The sequence below is a fragment of the Leuresthes tenuis genome, unplaced genomic scaffold (assembly GCF_036924035.1).
Source record: "Leuresthes tenuis unplaced genomic scaffold, fLeuTen1.0.hap1 SCAF_23, whole genome shotgun sequence".
Taxonomy (NCBI): Eukaryota; Metazoa; Chordata; class Actinopteri; order Atheriniformes; family Atherinopsidae; genus Leuresthes; species Leuresthes tenuis.
In genome coordinates, this window is record NW_027325377.1 from 25263639 (window position 1) to 25283176 (window position 19538).

A 19538-nucleotide genomic window follows, 5' to 3' on the forward strand; every position below is an offset into this window, starting at 1 on the left:
AACATATGACCACCGGCAGGATGATCCGAGAGCTTTTTCATCTGTGACCAAAATAACTCGACAACTTTACTTTGCTTTGTCTCATCTTATATATCGACTGTTTGTTTAACAGTTTTTCCTCCATTAGAACTAAGTGGTGGATGTTTTCTCACATTATGTCCATGGATGAGCTTCTCAGAAGTCTGTTGGACAGTCGGTGAGACACGACTGCCTGTTCAATAAGTGAATATCATCCTAAATTTAAGGCCTTTGGTCTCAACAAGGACCAGAGAGGGCCTGTAGGAGTCTCTGTTTGATCATTCTCCAAAGAGGGAACAAATTCAGACAAAGAGCTTCTATTTTAGTCAAACTTTTCTGATCCGTCAGCAGGATTTAGAGACAGTTCAAATGTTCTGGGGCCGCACCTTTCGATGATTTATCGTGGTATTATATGTGATTTATAAAGCCCCAGGATCAGGATCATAAAAGCAGGTTAGAAGTACAGTTTAATCACATCTGACCCTAATTCACAAAGCAGACAATAAGGAGCGTTTTTACACGTTTTATCCGTCAAACGCAAAAGTATCGCAGCGACAGAGATAATAAACGGGAGGTTCGAAACAGCCGAGCAAGGTTTCCAATAATGACATAAAACACGCATGAAACAGCAGTTAAATAAGTAAAATAACAACTAGAAATAGAGTTCAACAGCTCACATTTCAGTAAAAGCCGAAGAAACATTTAAAAACAGGAGAAGAAGCCGAAAACATGATCGGAAAAGAGGACCTCAGGGACCGATGGGGCTGTAATTTAGACATTTATACGAACAAAGCGCAGACAGAAGTGGTGAACTGTGCTCACGGCTCTGCGCTCCGGTTAAACGGCGAGCAGCAGCGTTTCTGGACAAGCTGAGGGCGCGTAAAGGAGTCGTGATAAATCAGTTTTGCTGTCTGCCTTCACTGAAAGGCGAAAAAATCCGTCCAAGATCACGAATCTGCAACTCCAGGTAACTGTCATCGTTTTATCTTCTTTTGCACAACCTCGTGCACACATTCCCTGTTTTTAAAGACTTTAAATGAAAAACATGGCAGCATCTGAGTTTCCTGCGTCCTGAATCTGATAAACAAAGCCGATGTGTGCGTTTACTGTAGCTACGCACTGTTCCTCAGCTCAGTTTCCCTAGAAACGGTTGTCAAGTAGTCTTCAGGAATAGTTCTCCAGGACATCCTTACTGGCTCTTAATGACCGAGCTCCATCACATCTTAAAGATCTCACAGTTGGATATTTCCCCAACAGAGCACTTTGCTCTCAGGCTGCAGGTTTCCTTGTGGTTCCCAGAGTTTCTAAAAGTAGAATGGGAGGCAGAGCCTTCAGTTATCAGGCCCCTAAAAGCAGAATGGGAGGCAGAGCCTTCAGTTATCAGGCCCCTAAAAGCAGAATGGGAGGCAGAGCCTTCAGTTATCAGGCCCCTAAAAGCAGAATGGGAGGCAGAGCCTTCAGTTATCAGGCCCCTAAAAGCAGAATGGGAGGCAGAGCCTTCAGTTATCAGGCCCCTAAAAGCAGAATGGGAGGCAGAGCCTTCGGTTATCAGGCCCCTAAAAGCAGAATGGGAGGCAGAGCCTTCAGTTATCAGGCCCCTAAAAGCAGAATGGGAGGCAGAGCCTTCAGTTATCAGGCCCCTAAAAGCAGAATGGGAGACAGAGGCTTCAGTTATCAGGCCCCTAAAAGCAGAATGGGAGGCAGAGCCTTCAGTTATCAGGCCCCTAAAAGCAGAATGGGAGGCAGAGCCTTCAGTTATCAGGCCCCTAAAAGCAGAATGGGAGGCAGAGCCTTCAGTTATCAGGCCCCTAAAAGCAGAATGGGAGGCAGAGCCTTCAGTTATCAGGCCCCTAAAAGCAGAATGGGAGGCAGAGCCTTCAGTTATCAGGCCCCTAAAAGCAGAATGGGAGGCAGAGCCTTCAGTTATCAGGCCCCTAAAAGCAGAATGGGAGGCAGAGCCTTCAGTTATCAGGCCCCTAAAAGCAGAATGGGAGGCAGAGCCTTCAGTTATCAGGCCCCTAAAAGCAGAATGGGAGGCAGAGCCTTCAGTTATCAGGCCCCTAAAAGCAGAATGGGAGGCAGAGCCTTCAGTTATCAGGCCCCTAAAAGCAGAATGGGAGGCAGAGCCTTCAGTTATCAGGCCCCTAAAAGCAGAATGGGAGGCAGAGCCTTCAGTTATCAGGCCCCTAAAAGCAGAATGGGAGGCAGAGCCTTCAGTTATCAGGCCCCTCTCTGTGGAACCAGATCTGGTAAAAAAAAATCCTCACATATAATGACCGAGCTCCATCATATCTTAAAGATCTCATAGTTGGATATTTCCCAAACGGAGCACTTTGCTCTCAGGCTGCAGGTTTCCTTGTGGTTCCCAGAGTTTCTAAAAGCAGAATGGGAGGCAGAGCCTTCAGTTATCAGGCCCCTCTCTGTGGAACCAGATCTGGTAAAAAAAAAAATCTTCTTTTGCACAACCTCATGCACACATTCCCTGTTTTTAAAGACTTTAAATGAAAAACATGGCAGCATCTGTGTTTCCTGCGTCCCGACCCTGATAAACAAAGCCGATGTGTGCGTTTACTGTAGCTACGCACTGTTCCTCAGCTCAGTTTCCCCAGAAACGGTTGTCAAGACTGTACCTTGATACAAGCTGAGTCCAATTACCAAGCAGCACACAATGTAGCTCCCAGAGTAAATCTGTACATACAGCATCTGACACCACAGGAACATCTCCTTCACTCACCTGTGGCTGAGCTCGCGTGATTTGAGTGTTTAACTCAGGGATATACCTGCTTTGGCTGGTTCTTAGTAAATCACCTTGTTATTTCTCTTCCTGAACAGCAACACGGGTGGATTCGCTGTCCCGCCACAACAGATGGACGGAGACACATCATCACGCCCACAGCTTGTTGAATGAAAGCAATAATGAACAGCAGAGCTGGGATTTCGTGTCAGTTCCACCAACTTTTCATGGCATTATCTTAAAAAGACGTCATATCAACACCGGCTGTGGAAAACCCCGCAGGGACTATTTTTAGAAGATGAAAGATGAAAGTTTGTGAAACTCCCAAAGGAGACGTCAGTGAGCTCTGCGGGGGAAACTGACAGCTCTGGGATTATTTGGATTTTATGATCAGTAACCATCAATCACCTTCGGTCAGACAGTGACTGCTGTCTCTCTCTCTCTCTCGGCACATTTCCCGTGAAAGCTGCGAGCGCACCTACTCACCCGAGAGGTTTTTCCAAGCGGCTGCCCATCGACCCGACCACTTCTCCCAGGGTGCAGTGGGCTTGGCCCAGAAAGTCCTGCAGAGACGATGAGAGACTGATGAGTGAACTTTATTAAAAATAAACACACGAGAGCCAGCAAACCTCGGATGATGCAGTATGTGCAAAAGTCTTCAGCCACACCTAGTTTCTCTATGTATGTATTATTTTTTTATGTCTTTACAGATTAAAATGCCAGGAAATAGTCACTCTTGTCATTTCTCTAATAAGTCTCCAGGACATCCTTACTGGCTCTTAATGACCGAGCTCCATCATATCTTAAAGATCTCATAGTTGGATATTTCCCAACAGAGCACTTTGCTCTCAGGCTGCAGGTTTCCTTGTGGTTCCCAGAGTTTCTAAAAGCAGAATGGGAGGCAGAGCCTTCAGTTATCAGGCCCCTAAAAGCAGAATGGGAGGCAGAGCCTTCAGTTATCAGGCCCCTAAAAGCAGAATGGGAGGCAGAGCCTTCAGTTATCAGGCCCCTAAAAGCAGAATGGGAGGCAGAGCCTTCAGTTATCAGGCCCCTCTCTGTGGAACCAGCTGCCAGTTTGGCTTCAGGAAGCAGACACCCTCTCTACCTTTAAGATCAGGCTGAAACTTTCCTTTCTGATAAAGCTTATAGTTAGGGATGGCTCAGGTGAGCCTGAAACATCCCATCCCAGCTGGTCCAGGCACATGACCGCCCTTCCTGGTTCTGGTTCTGATGGAGGTTTCTTCCTGTTAAAAGGGAGTTTTTTCTCTCCACAGTCGCCTCGTGCAGCTCAGGACGGGGATTGGATGAGAGAGAAGTTTCAGTGGTTTCCTTAGCTGGGCTGCTTTATTTAATTGGCTCATTTGTTGTGAATCGTCACTTTATAAATTAATCTGAATTGAATAAAACTGGTAAAATGTTAAATGTTCACAATAAGAAGGCTTAAAAGATTTCAAATAAAAGGTGAAATGATGTAAAAGTAAAAGAAACAAAAGCAGGATGGCCGTTCTTTCGTGGTTAACAGCGACTAAACTTTAATTTAATAAAACACTGCGATCGAACCAACACAAATAAGTTCGTATATGAATAAGTTTCTTACGAATAAGTTTGTATTTGAATAAATTTGTACGAATAAGTTCGTGTTTGAATAAGTTCGTACGAATAAGTTTGTGTTTGAATAAGTTTCTTACGAATAAGTTCGTGTTTGAATAAGTTCGTACGAATAAGTTCGTGTTTAGGAGTCCAACCTTCTCTGGGAAGGATGAACAAAATGTTTTAGCTGCCAGTTAAAACAGATCAACCTTATTAACGAGGTTTTCATTTATTTAATCTGTTCCAGATTGTAATCGTGTTACTCCAGAAGGTATGTGGCTCATTAGAGGGATCTGCTTATGCTAAAATGAACAATTACACAACCTACTGCAGCTCATTTTTACCTAATTCCTGCACCATGGCTGATGACTTGACAGAAAAGCAAAGAGTTTAAACGCTGCCTGTGGTTTTTTACTGCATTTCTGAAACCATAAAAGAGGGGATAAGTGAGTGTGTTTGCTTCTCACTCAGTTCCCAGGATAAAACACCACCTAATGGCTCGGCTTTCCCTGTGAGACCCTCATCCAGGCTGCTGGAATCCTAAGCCGCTCCCGAGCCAGCGCGTCTCTACTCTTAAATGAGATTATTGATTTTAAACGAGCGAGGCGAGGAGGAGCACAGTCCGGCTAAAGGAGGGAAACTGAGGATGAGAGAAAAGTGAGAGGCGGAAGGTTGAACCGATGAAATACGGTTAAAAAGTCGAGGGAACACCACGGCGAGTGGGAGAAACATAATATATCATATCCTCACCCTAATCCTGAGATTATGAGAAGAATAAAGACTCTGAAAGTCTTTCGTTTAGTCAGATCAGAACATAAAAGCCACTTCCTGTGATTCTCCATCTTTTCTGCAGGTGCTCCTTAAATCCTTACAGCCTTATCCTGGCTCTCCGTAACGGCAGTTTTGTTCGATTTACAACATAAACTGGCTTTTTATTCAGCTGCCAATTCATCTTGTGTCTTCAACAAGCTTTTTAAGATTCAGCCTGGAAGATACGGTGACCCTCGAAACTATTGTGACCGTGAACAACATCATCTTTGGAGTGGAGTTTGTCCTCTCTGGGCTCCTGTAGCAGCACAGCAGACTGCAAAGAGGAAGACCAGCACTGTCTGCAGATATAAAACTCATTGTTCCTTTCTTTCACCTGATTCTACACTAATGGAAACGCTCATAAATATTTTATCATATCATATATACTTCAGAAGTCTGTAAAGGCCTCACTGACACTGAAGTTGCTCTTATAAGAAATGAGCTCATTCTTTTGTTGATAGCTGATGTTTATTAGGTGCATTTCTCTTTATTTTTGATGCCTGATACCTTTTAGATTGTGTAGTTTTGTGCTAAATGCACACATCTAACTGTAACGGTGCGGTTTAGTTGAATTGTGATCTTCTCTTTATGCTCGAGCCAATGTTCCGGTCAGATGACGGCGTGCCTGTCTGGTGTTACGTGGGCGGACTGGTCGGTTCAACCGTAAAAAGCAACCTGTGATAAGAGCTATCGAGGGGAGTTTATTGCCTCGGGGCAAAGCAAATGTGGAAGTCTACAGCGCTGCTGAAAGGAAGAAATGGGCAGCAAATCTGAATGAGTCGAACTTTAAGACTGGATAGTGTAGTGGTATGATTGCCACCTTCCATGTGGGAGACCTGGGTTCATATCCCCTGCATAAAAGGTATTACCTCCAGTAGGGGTCCTTAGGCAAGACCCCCTTACCCTACCTGCCTACCTGTAAGTCGCTTTGGATAAAAGCGTCTGCTAAATACATAAACATAAGACTCTTAGTTTCATTGTGTATAAACAGCTGTGGCGTTTCTCTCCAGCCAGTGGCTATGAAGAGACTGAACACAGTTTTAGGATAACAGCCAAATAAAAGGAGAACTGAGAAGAAGGCAGCTGATGTTCAATTTGCTTTTGTAGCTTTCCATCAGTTTTATTGTGACTTTTGGGAAGCACGCCGCAGCTCTCCCAATGGATCGAAGATATCAATGTTTCCTCAGCCGCCTATTAACCTGCAAACTGATGAAATCACTCAGTGATCTCTTAAAAATAACCATAAGAAAAATCAGCTAATAATGGCTTATTAGCAGCACGAACAACAACCACCTCAAAGCGGAGGCAGTCGCAGCTATTACTGCCTGCAAACACACTGTTGTTTCTAATTACTGTTGTTGCAATCACTGTTATCAATGGAAAAAAGCAGGGTGGACGTATCTAATTCCTAAATGACCACCAGGCTGCTCAGTGAGCGTGCTATTCCAGGCGATGATAAACACACTCGCAGTAATGGCCAGAGGTAGCGATGAGGACAGTAATTATGCTCACACAAGCAGACAGAAAGAAGTGTGGAAATATGTTGTGGGTGCACAGCAGAAAGACTCACGTGTTTGGACAGGTTGGCACTGTTTGAGTCGACATCGTACCTGAGGACAAAAGGACAGCGAGTCAGTCAGAGACGGATCAACAGACGGTGAGCAGCTTGGAAGTCAAGCTCCGGGTATTTCGCCTCCCAGCCTTACGGGTTTGCATTTAACTGACACTAAATGCACTAATTGGCAGCCACACATATGATTTTGAAAGTGTTTGTGCATGTGTGAAAGAGGCAAACAGAAACTAATAATACTCTGTTAGTAAGTAAATGAGTCAGCCAATTTCTGTGTTTTTTGTTTTGCTCGAGAGCGAGCAGCTTAGCTCGCCATCACATTATTTTGGGATCTGCGGATGAATCGCACCTTTTCCCCTAAATGTCACCTGCAGGTGCCTCATACAAACAACATTTTCAGAGAGGAACCGTCCAGAATTGGCCTCTCTGGGTCTACAGAATGGGAAGTAATCACACAAACCATTCACTCAGCAATTTGAGATCATTTCACAGCTCAGGTAATTTGAGCCACCTCTAAAAATGGACTGCACTTTCCGGGGTAATACTTTGGAGGAAGGAGAAAGGAGCGATCTATAGTTACTTTACAAAATGATAAAGCCTGTTTCTGTTCGTCTTCCCATGTAATACCGGAGCAGCAGCATGGGATGCGTCATCAGCTCTACTTTATAATGCTGCAAACTGGGTAAATTAGAAAGGCTTTCACTTGTTTTCTAAAGTAGGCTGTTGTGCAATCTTCAGACTTTTTTACTCTGGTTTGGATGCTGTGCTGCTAATTCTGGCACTTTTTAACATCCCTTTTGATGAGTAACCGCGCTAACAGGAAGGTTGTTTGTATGTAGGAGCAAATGTTGAGGTTTTTAAAGCCCAAATACCCTCTGTAACACCCTGAGTTAAAGAGGGGACATCTCGGATCGAAGAACGAAGACCAACGAGGAGGAAGTTTCAACATTTTCTATCTCAACTGTCATGGAGAATATGAGAAAACTGGTAAATAACGTGGGAAAGCTTGAAGAAAGAAGGGAATATCAGGAGTATTTTGCGCTTCATCGAGACTCTAACTCCTCTCTATGACGCTTTCATACCAAAAACACCAAAAAGAGACGATTACAGAGCGGTAATCCTCAAAGGAAATTATTTGAGCTCAGCATTACTGGCGAGTTAACTCTTTTTTTTCTGTTGCTGACCTCATATCATCAGTGGATGAATCTGATCCAACTCAATCAAATAAGTAGTAACTGTAATGCACAGTGGTTGTGAGTATGATATGCAGAATAAGGTTCCAGGATTATTTTATCTGAAACAAGGGAAAACCCTAACCCTAACCCACCTCCAGAGGACAACGATCCCACAGAGTCTCTGCTCTCGCCATTTTCAGCTTTGTTCCCGTCACATTACCATATGGTCACATTTATTGACTCGCCGATCTGCTCACGCAGCAAATCGCACTGCAAACACAACATCCCAATGCGTTCGTGGTGATTTATCTAATTAAAACTAATTAAAACAGGGTGCATACCCTGGTAACTCCCCAGTGAAATAAGCCAATGTTTGTTAAATTTCTACGACAATTAAAGAAACTCGCAGACAAAACACGAAAACCACGGCATCAAGTAATCCGAGAATCAGGGAAAGTATTTAATAGTGGTGCTTTCGGTAAGAAAAATGATGACTAAATATCATCATCAATCCCGTGACGAAAACGAGACGCAACATAAATGTTGGTCATGTGACGATAACTATTATTGAATATATGATGCAATATTGTTGACGAATATAAACGAGACTAAATGTGGTTTACAAAACAAAAAATCTGCTAAAATGTCTTAATTTTCGTTGACTGAAACAAGACGAAATGTTTTAACGTTATTTCGTCTCGGTTAGTCACGTTGTTGTTATTATTTTGCAGTATTTCTGTTTCCTGTGTCTCAACTTGCTTGCGGCTTATTTAGAAGATGCAGCTGTTTCAGCCAGTTTTACGCTCTGTTTGGTTGGTAAAATAAATATGTTGTAAATTCAAATTAGAGCGTCTTCCATGTCTGGAATGGATGCATTCTTGAGTCTATAAAGGTAACAATTATATAATAATAAGACAGCCTTGTTTGAATTTTGAAATGGGTTTGACTAAAAGAAAATTTTGGTTTCATTTCTACTGCTCGGTAGTTATACTGCATTATCAAAAAGAGACTAAAATACAATTTTCATTGACTAAAACGAGATGAAAATTGTCTAAAATAACACTAAAATGCTCAAACTTTTGAGTTTGAACGTGACTAAAACTAATAAAACAATAATAACAGCTTTGTTTGAGTACTTTGTTTGGTAACAAACTGAGGAAAGGCCGTTTGTCGCTATCTCACTCTAACAAATCTAATCAACTGCTAACATGACGTCCAAATGAGGTCCAAACAAGTGAGCCAACGTCTGGTTTTGGAGTGCCTGCTGTTCAGCACAGTCGGCTACAGCAGGATCCTTCATCATAGCATACCTGAGCTACGGTGTGGACAAAGTTCCCACATCTTGTTGAACACAAAACTGCAAATATAAAGTATAAAACCAGACCCTAATCTAATCTAATGAAGAGACAAAGCTAGGTGGGCCCTCATTACAGGAACCTCTGACAGAGCCACAGAATACTTGACAGTTGCTTCCTGTTTATTAAGGAGCAGAGAGGACACCACACAGCTGTCCATGAGGCAGAAAACATCAGCAGCACACAGGAAAAATGGTGAAGCAGTTGCAGCTGTCACACCAGACTGAGTTCAGAGCACTGTGTGTGTGTCTTGGTAAGGTCTGCATCTAAAACACGGCGGGATTTCATAACTCCACTGCTACATTTTTATTTTCCTACAGATTTCATTGTTATGAGCCTGTGGGAGGAAACGACCTTTCACCTTTCTGTCATTCCAAACCCTGTTACTGTCTGCAGGCCTTCAGTGGCATCCATCATCAGCTGGATCACAAAACAAGGGCCACACACACACACAAACGTGAGCATCTCATGCACGGATGCACACCCTGAATGCTGCTAAAGACGACAGATACTCACAGACCTACAAAAAGCCAGCAAGACGCTCAATTCCATTCAGAAAACCACTCACGAGACGGCTTCATTTCTATTGAGCTAAATAAATGAGCGTGCAGTGAAGAGCGTGCACTGAAGAGCGTGCACTGAAGAGCGTGCACTGAGGAGCGTGCACTGAGGAGCGTGCACTGCGCTGACCTCCATTCGTGATGGAAAACTTACCCCAAACAGGAGCCCAGAAATGACATCTTGGTGTTTATATCAGAATAAAACACACAGAAAGTGTGTGCATGTGTATGTCATAAAAAGGCATTTCATATGAGCTGTCAGCTGTAAGTCCTGCCTTCCTTTTCCCTTTTCTTTTTCAGTTCTCAGCCTGACCGACAGATTTCATGCCAGCCACCACCAAGGCTTCGCCACCTGTCCAGCTGTCCTGTCGGCCTCCAGGTAAGAGGTTCAGCACCTGGCTGAGTGGAGCGCCAACAACAACCTCAACACTAACCGGCCGCTCACACCAAAAGCGTCGTGAGCGGCCGGCGTTGTGAGCTTCATGAGTTGAGAAAGGCTCAATTTTATGCAAATGAGCAGCGACAGCCAATTAGGGCCGATCTGGATTCCGAAGGTGGAAAAAACTAATAAACATGAGTTCCTTCTGGAAAAAGATGCATGGTGCAGGCTTTTATTCACTCAATTCCCGGTAAAGCCCCGCCTTTTCTTTAAAAAAGAGACACCCAATACTCCTCCCCTATTGGCTCGCAGCCAACTTCTAAAACGTCTTCAGTCTGTTTCTACGAGTCTGGACGCCCAGAGCTGCACCTGCACTTGACCTCATCTTTGGGGACTTTCCCACAGAGGAAACTCCAGCTCTTGGCCCCACTTGAACTCATCTTTAGGTACTTTCCCACAGGGGAAACTCCCACTGCACCTTTACTGGGGGCTCACACCAAAAGCTGCCATTCATTTTCAATGTAAACTGGCGTCGATAAGCGGCCGGCGTTGTGAGCTTCATGAGCTTCAAGAGTTGAGAAAGGCTCAACTTTATGCAAATGAGCAGTGACGCAATGCGACGACAGCCAATTAGGGCCGATCTGGATTCCGAAGGCGGAAAACGGCAGAGCGCAAACACAAAGAAACACAAAGAAGGCTGCCCAGAGTACAATCCATGGTGAAAGAGGGAACCGATGTATGGATGGATTATTATATATATATGCTAGTTGCTAGTTGCTATACATATAAGCCCCGCCCCTTTGGCCTCTTCCGGCTTCTCTGGACGCTTCCGGCGGCGACCACAGCCGCTCACGACGCTTTTGGTGTGAGCCCCCGGTTAGAAGACCAAGGAGCTCATTGTGGACTTCAGGAAGACGAAAGGTAGCACACAACCCCCCCCCACCCCCCCCACCCCCATCCGTAGCAACAGGACGGAGGTTGAGCGTGTCGCCAGCTTTAAGTTCCTGCGTGTCCACATCTTGACGACCCTCAACAACCAAGAAGGCTCAACGGCGCCTCTTCTTCCTGAGGAGGCTGAAGAAGGCCCATCTGTCCCCTCAGATTGTGGTGAACGTCTACCACCATCGAGGGCATCCTCACCAACTGCATCTCGGTGTGCTCTGGCAGTTCTGTCGCTGACCCTAAATCACTCCAGAGGGTGGTGAAAACTGCCCAACGCATCACCGGTTCCTCACTCCCCACCATGGAGGCTGTGCAGCATCATCAAGGACCGCTCTCACCCAGCCACAGACTGTTTGCCACAGACTGTTTGCCACAGACTGTTTGCCCTCCTCCCCTCTAGGAGGCGCTGCAGGGCCATCCGTTCCCAGACCAGTAGGTTCAGAAACAGCTTCTTCCCTGGGGCTGTCACCCTCCTGAACGCACCACAGCGATAGCTCCCCTGAAGTTCAGACCTGGTTCGTTTCGCTTTTTTCAGCATTAGAACAGTTTAATGCTGAATCAACAGATCCTGATTAAAGACATAATGGATAAGTCAGTCTACGATTGCCTAAAGAACTTCTAAACCTCCAAAGCAAGGCCACTTCTTGGGCTAAATGCACTTGTTAGGTCACATTTAGTCGTATTTTTTAGCAGTGAAGGCGTGAAAAAGAACTTCTGAAAAGGATAAATGAGTGAAAATAGGAGATTCTGTGTTGCTTTAAGGAAGATTTAAGGAGATTAAGGACAAAGAAGACAACTTCTGGCTCTAAATTCTGTGGTCAGGTGAGGATTTTATGACATTTTGTTTTGCAGAAGAAAACATTCACGAGAACACTTCGCTTTCCATGAAACTAAATTAAGTTTGGTGATGGGAGCAGAGCGGTTTGGGCTTTGTTTGTCTGCGGCTTCCTGACACAAAGGGACATCATTAACATTCTGCAGGAGAACATCAGGACGTCTGCCAAAAAACTTGGTCCTGGGCAGCGTTGGACCTTCCAAAGAGGCAGCCAATCCAGACTTGAATCCCATCCAGAATCTGTGGAGGGAGCTGGAAGGAAGCCTTGGAGATGTCTTCATGTCTTTTGTCACTTTCATGCTTGTTGTTCTGTCCACCCAGAAGAAAGCCAAAGGTCAAAAAAAGTCGTGTCGTAAAACCAAGACGCATTTATTAACAAATATTCTGTTCAGACGGCGTTTTATTTGTGTTATTGCAGCTTTTACGGCTCAATTAAAGTGTGAAAACGTGCACATGGTGGAGTCTGAAAGTGGGGCAGGCAGAGAAGATATGAAAGGTTAAATGCTTCTCTTTCCCTGGAGGAAATCTGTCTGTTCCTATATCTCTGCCACCATCCCCAGAAACCCCGGTTGTTATGGCGACCCATCAGCGAGAAGGCGTCCACACAAAAACCCTCGCCGTGGTCACACAGTATGAGGGAGTGCACGGCCGCCACGTGACCCTGCTTACATCAGATATGCACAGATGACAGATGAGATCCAGGAAAACAACTGAGAACTATGAGAGATGAGCAAGAAGAGGCTGAGAACCGTCATCAGAGCGTTAAAAGGAGAAAGATACACAGGATTATTCCTCCTTTTCACACACATCTGTGCAGATGTGTGTCCCCTCAAAGGCTCATACATTATCAGACATTATCAGACTATAGATCATCTCATTGATCTCCATTTTAATACAATAAAGCTCCTGAAATCGCAATTTAATAGACAAGAAACACAATCTGAGAGGAGAGTGAGACCTAAAGGCTCCCTGAAGAACAGAGGATATCAGTCACAGAAGTAAAAAGTTACGCTGTTGATTTCTGTGACAAAACGTCTTCTTTGCATCATTAAAATCAACCCTTATTTTGGCCGATCTTCACTGGATTTGCATCAAATGAAGCCTTTCTGCAGGGGGTTCTCTGGTGGGATGAAAGACAGCTGGACTAACTTTCCACTGAAAGTTTTCTCAGACTCGTGTGAACCAGACATCTTTCATTCATGGTCCCAAACATCCTTCAGTCCGAACGGTTCAGCGCCGAAGGAGGCGGCGAGATCCAGTGAACACAGCGTGCTTCGTCCTGCCATCACTCTGATGCAGGTTCATCTGGGTCCGGTCTGTCCAGAACACCTTTTTCCAGAACTCTGCAGCTCCTTTAAGGACTTTTTGGCAAACTGTGACGCGTCCATCCTGTTTCTGTGGCTAACTAGCGGTTAGCATGTAGCAGTGGCTAACTAGCGGTTAGCATGTAGCAGTGTAGCCTCTGTGCTTCTGCTCATGAAGTCTTCTGTGGACAGTCGTCTCTGACAGAGACACACCTGCCTCCTGAAGATGGTTCTGATCCGTTGGACGGGCCTTTGAGGATGTTTCTTTCCCACAGTGAGGATTCTTCTGTCCTCCTCGGCCTACCAGAGCATTCTTTCTTCTTCATGATCTTCCAGACAGCTGATGCTGGTGATCCTGAGGTCTGACTCATGTCTCTGATGGTTTCTTCAGGTTTTCCAGCTTCTCTCCTCATGTTGAACAGCTTCAGACTCTCATCCCTGCACCGATGAAGCAGAGAAACACACCTGGAAGCCACCTGGCCCAAACATTATGGATATAAAGGGTTGTAATGTCTACATGATGGAGCTGAGATGTAAGAAAATGACTCAGAGAGATGGGACTCTGATGGAGGGGGCTGCAGCTTTACAGAGACATAAACGTAATAAATTTGTAATGTGTCAGAGACTCCTGGAATCTCTCAAATGTCCCTTGAAATCCTTAAAATATCAACTTAAGACCCATGAGCTCCAGTCAGCGACATCAAACTGACACAAAGTTTTCCATCTTACTTACAGGTCGAATCTGAGGTTCTGCCGCTCTTCAAAGAAGTAATCCAAAATGAATTTCTTGACAAAATCCGGGTTTAGCGTGTTGTCAATCACCTCCGTTCTCCCAAACTAGGCATAAAAACCAAGAGGAAAGAAAACAGTCAGACAAAAACAGCATGTTTCTGCTTTTCTAACCTTTTTAAAATAAAAAAAAACAGCTTTTACAGGTGAAGGCGACCCGTAGAATATCTAATCAGCTGCAGAAACATCAGGAGAGACGCTGGTTACAGGAGATTATGTTGAGCTTCAGAGACATGAATGCAGAGCAGCTTAAGCATCCAGTCGGGGGGGTCAGGGAGGTCCGGGTTTGGCATTTAACTCGCTCACAGATGATGGGATGTTCAAACTATGAATAACTGGGGATGATTAGGTTTCATTTACATGAATGAAGAGTCAGTCTTAGCAGAGAGAACCGGTTTATTCATTAAAGAGAAATGAGAATAACCAGTGAAAAGCGTCAATAAAACGGACTGTTTTAGGAGTTTATTCTGCTGGAGCGACAACATACTGACGAGTGGATTATTACCTCAGATCGTATCACTTTCCAAACCGGTTAAACGTGCGGTTGTATAAATACAAGTTAAACCGGAGTGAAGTTTTTCATCTGATTAACATCTAGAAGATGTTTTTGATGCTGCCGCTCCTCATTCCCAATATTATGTCACAGTTTAGGTTCTAATAGTCTGGTTTTCAGGTATTTAGTCTCCTGGTTTCCTTTCATTCACTGCAGAATCCTCACCATCCCTTCATGCCTCAGTCACTGAAGAGAAGTCTGGTTTCCTGCCCCATAGACATAGCCATAGTCATAGCCATAGGCCATAGTCATAGCCATAGCCATAGTCATAGCCATAGTCATAGCCATAGTCATAGTCATAGCCATAGCCATAGTCATAGCCATAGCCATAGTCATAGTCATAGCCATAGTCATAGCCATAGTCATAGCCATAGTCATAGTCATAGCCATAGTCATAGCCATAGTCATAGTCATAGCCATAGCCATAGTCATAGCCATAGCCATAGTCATAGTCATAGCCATAGCCATAGTCATAGCCATAGCCATAGTCATAGTCATAGCCATAGTCATAGCCGTAGCCATAGCCATAGTCGTAGCCATAGCCATAGGCCATAGTCATAGCCATAGTCATAGTCATAGCCATAGTCATAGCCATAGTCATAGTCATAGCCATAGCCATAGTCATAGCCATAGCCATAGTCATAGTCATAGCCATAGTCATAGCCATAGTCATAGCCATAGTCATAGCCATAGTCATAGCCATAGTCATAGTCATAGTCATAGCCATAGTCATAGTCATAGCCATAGCCATAGTCATAGCCATAGCCATAGTCATAGTCATAGCCATAGCCATAGTCATAGCCATAGCCATAGTCATAGTCATAGCCATAGTCATAGCCATAGTCGTAGCCATAGCCATAGCCATAGCCATAGTCATAGCCATAGCCATAGCCATAGCCATAGTCATAGTCATAGCCATAGTCATAGCCATAGCCATAGTCATAGTCATAGCCATAGTCATAGCCATAGCCATAGTCATAGCCATAGTCATAGCCATAGTCATAGCCATAGTCATAGCCATAGCCATAGTCATAGCCATAGTCATAGCCATAGTCATAGTCATAGCCATAGCCATAGTCATAGCCATAGCCATAGTCATAGCCATAGCCATAGCCATAGTCATAGCCATAGTCATAGCCATAGCCATAGTCATAGCCATAGCCATAGCCATAGTCATAGCCATAGTCATAGCCATAGTCATAGCCATAGCCATAGTCATAGCCATAGCCATAGTCATAGCCATAGCCACAGCCATAGCCATAGTCATAGCCATAGTCATAGCCATAGCCACAGCCATAGTCAGTCATAGCCATAGTCATAGCCATAGCCTTAGCCATAGCCATAGCCATAGCCATAGTCATAGTCATAGCCATAGCCATAGCCTTAGCCATAGTCATAGCTGCCATAGCCATAGCCATAGTCATAGCCATAGTCATAGTCATAGTCATAGCCATAGTCATAGTCATAGTCATAGCCATAGTCATAGCCATAGTCATAGTCATAGCCATAGCCATAGCCACAGCCATAGCCATAGTCATAGCCATAGTCATAGCCATAGCCACAGCCATAGTCAGTCATAGCCATAGCCATAGCCATAGTCATAGTCATAGCCATAGCCATAGCCATAGTCATAGTCATAGCCATAGCCACAGCCATAGTCAGTCATAGCCATAGCCATAGCCATAGCCATAGCCATAGCTGCCATAGCCATAGTCATAGTCATAGTCATAGTCATAGTCATAGCCTTAGCCATAGTCATAGCCATAGCCATAGTCATAGCTGCCATAGCCTTAGCCATAGTCATAGCCATAGCCTTAGCCATAGCCATAGCCTTAGCCATAGTCATAGCTGCCATAGCCATAGCCATAGCCTTAGCCATAGTCATAGCTGCCATAGCCATAGTCATAGCCATAGCCTTAGCCATAGTCATAGCTGCCATAGCCATAGCCATAGCCTTAGCCTTAGCCTTAGCCACAGCCATAGCCATGTTATCATAGTCCTGTTATCATAGTCCTGTTCATAGTTATTTTTTCATAGCCTTGGTTTTTGTTAACATTAAGCATTTTTGAATCCGGCTCTGCCGCGCTTTTTGTTCTTGCCTTTTGCTCCCTGTTTTTTGGAATAAACCTTTTTGTGAATCCAAAGAGCTGCATCTGGGTACTACCTTCCACCGAACCGGACATATTAATGCTGATTTATAGCTGCTTCGGTCCACAGTTTGGGATTTTAGGAGGAAATCTGTCACGTGAACATGTCTTTGTTTCTATGACTCTCAGGCTGACCTGGCTGCTGAGTTTCAGTCCAAGCTGAGATGTGTGGCTCAGTTTTCCAGGTTTTAATGTCTGAGAACAAACTCAAAGGGAAGGCCGAGGCCTCTGTGTGACTGATGCAAAGCAGCAGGGAGAAAAAAATGGAAATCCCCATGAAAACGGTTTGCTAACTGCAGTTTTTCAGGTTTGAGTTGTTCAAATCAAAGTGATTCCTTTCATCATTTGAGGAAGTCATTGAACAGAATATAGATCAGATGGTATTTTTCCTATTGCTAAATAAACATCCAGCACAGACTGATGTTGAGCAGATGTTTCTCAGCTGATCCTCTGGCGTTGGACTCGTGTCCCTGAAAGGTTTTAACCCAACGACACCAAAGAAGTGACATTAAATGCAAAAACAGCTGGGAAGCGTGCAGCGGTGCTTCCTCTCTGATGCATTGTGGGTATAAAGTGGCTTTAGGAGGGGAAATGGAAGCTGTGCAACACACTGACCTCTCTCCACTCCTTGTTTCCCATGCCTTGTGTGTAGAGAACACAAACTGTGAAGAGACAGAAGGTGAATGACGTTAATAATCAACCAGCCGTTTCTCAGAAAACACTGATGTCTTACTTAACAACACAACTCTATGAGCACTGGACATTAATTAGAATTAAACCACATTTTTTAACACTTTGACAGCTAATTAAGGGAAGAATGGAAGAATTTCACTTGGCATAACAAAGAAAATGAATAGAAAACCTCAAATGAGACGAATAAACCTTAAATGCATGAATTAAAACCAACAAAACAGCATCAAAGCGCCTAATAGTTTTACTCCTGAAGCTTATATCTACATGTGGGTGTTATATTTCATTTCAGGCCATTACCCAAAACAAGGCAGGTCACTAAAAGGCTTCATTGCACTCGGTTTCTGGAGAGCTTTGATGCTTTCCGGGGAAGTGAGAGTCGGACACATCTACCTGTAAATTATTCCCTCGGTGACAGACGCAGGCAGCTGAGATCTCAGCAGTAACAGAGCAGAAAATGCTGGATTTGTCTTTTTCCGTCTCTCCTACCTGCTGCCAGGGAGCTTTAATCTTTTTATTTGGATCACTGCTCTCCAGATATCAAAGATGTTTCAGTACCAGGCGACAAATCCGAGATATTTCTGTTTCCTTCCACATCCTCTCGCTCTCTGTTCCTTCCTCCTGTCAGACACGTTCATATCAGGAGGCAGAAGTCGCACCAAAGAACGGTTCAAACCTGGCCTTCCTCCTCCTCCTCACAGTCATCATCAGCTGCAGCCATTTCTCCGGCCCATGCTGCCTGAACACACTCCTCTTCAGGGGACTCACTCACAGACATGATGGTTTACAGGTGAAAGGATGAATGTTGTCTCTGGACCAGGTTGCACACATGCAGTCAGAAACTGGTTTGATCTATCAGGAAGTCGCTCTCACACTCGTCCGGTCAGTTTGAGGTCGCCATCAGGCGGCCGGGTTGGACGGGAAGGTGAACGCCGCTCTGTTGCATCAGAAACTAAGCTTTTACTGAACATTTACACTCTGAAGAGTTATTTCACTCCACTTCTCAGGCGTGATGCTAAGCTAACCACGGCTAACCACTTCTCGGGCGTGATGCTAAGCTAACCACGGCTAACCATCTCTCAGGCGTGATGCTAAGCTAACCACGGCTAACCACTTCTCAGGCGTGATGCTGAGCTAACCACGGCTAACCATCTCTCAGGCGTGATGCTAAGCTAACCATGGCTAACCACTTCTCAGGCGTGATGCTAAGCTAACCACGGCTAACCATCTCTCAGGCGTGATGCTAAGCTAACCATGGCTAACCACTTCTCAGGCGTGATGCTAAGCTAACCACGGCTAACCACTGCTCAGGCGTGATGCTAAGCTAACCACGGCTAACCATCTCTCAGGCGTGATGCTAAGCTAACCACGGCTAACCACTTCTCAGGCGTGATGCTAAGCTAACCACGGCTAACCACTTCTCAGGCGTGATGCTGAGCTAACCACGGCTAAGCACTTCTCAGGTGTGATGCTAAGCTAACCACGGCTAACCACTGCTCAGGCTTGATGCTAAGCTAACCACGGCTAAGCACTTCTCAGGCGTGATGCTAAGCTAACCACGGCTAACCACTTCTCAGACGTGATGCTAAGCTAACCACGGCTAACCACTACGTTTACTCTCATATACGTCAGAATATCAAAACCTCAAATGTTTCCAACAGAGTGAGACAAATAAACCAGAATTTATGCAGGTTGTTTGTCTCATTCGGTTGGAAACATTTGAGGTTTTCTGTGTTCTCTCCGACCTCTGTGGGTTATGAGCTGTGGGTTAGCTGCTCTCACCTTTCACACAGTGAAAAGCACCACAGACAAACCTCCTCGGTTAGAAGGGGAGAAACATTTATGTAGCACTGACAAACAGGAAGTTTACCCACTTAAACTCTGCAAAGCCAAAAGCAGAGGCAGTGATGTCAAAAAGTCTCCGTCCATGCAAGGCTGCAGGAATAAAACAAGCTCAGGTGAAGTCAGCTCTGCAGAGGAGGCGGCAGAACTAGGCCTTTCATCGTACTTCTGAGGCTTTATCAGGAGCAGATCGGCTCTGACTGCATGGAGAGGAGGATGGATTTACCACTTCTTCTGTGAATCCA

The 19538-nt window shown here is 44.7% G+C and overlaps 1 protein-coding gene across 1 annotated transcript in view; it reads right to left on the reverse strand.

The window, feature by feature from the left end:
* Window positions 1–19538, reverse strand: part of LOC140282607 (copine-8) — a 106301-nt gene that overhangs the window by 54246 nt on the left and 32517 nt on the right. The window contains exons 3-6 of the mRNA XM_072377096.1: window positions 17377–17423; window positions 14006–14109; window positions 6723–6762; window positions 3239–3315 (exon numbers count right to left, since the gene is read on the reverse strand). Coding sequence (XP_072233197.1) covers window positions 3239–3315; window positions 6723–6762; window positions 14006–14109; window positions 17377–17423 — 268 coding nt within the window. The remainder of the gene's footprint in view (window positions 1–3238; window positions 3316–6722; window positions 6763–14005; window positions 14110–17376; window positions 17424–19538) is intronic.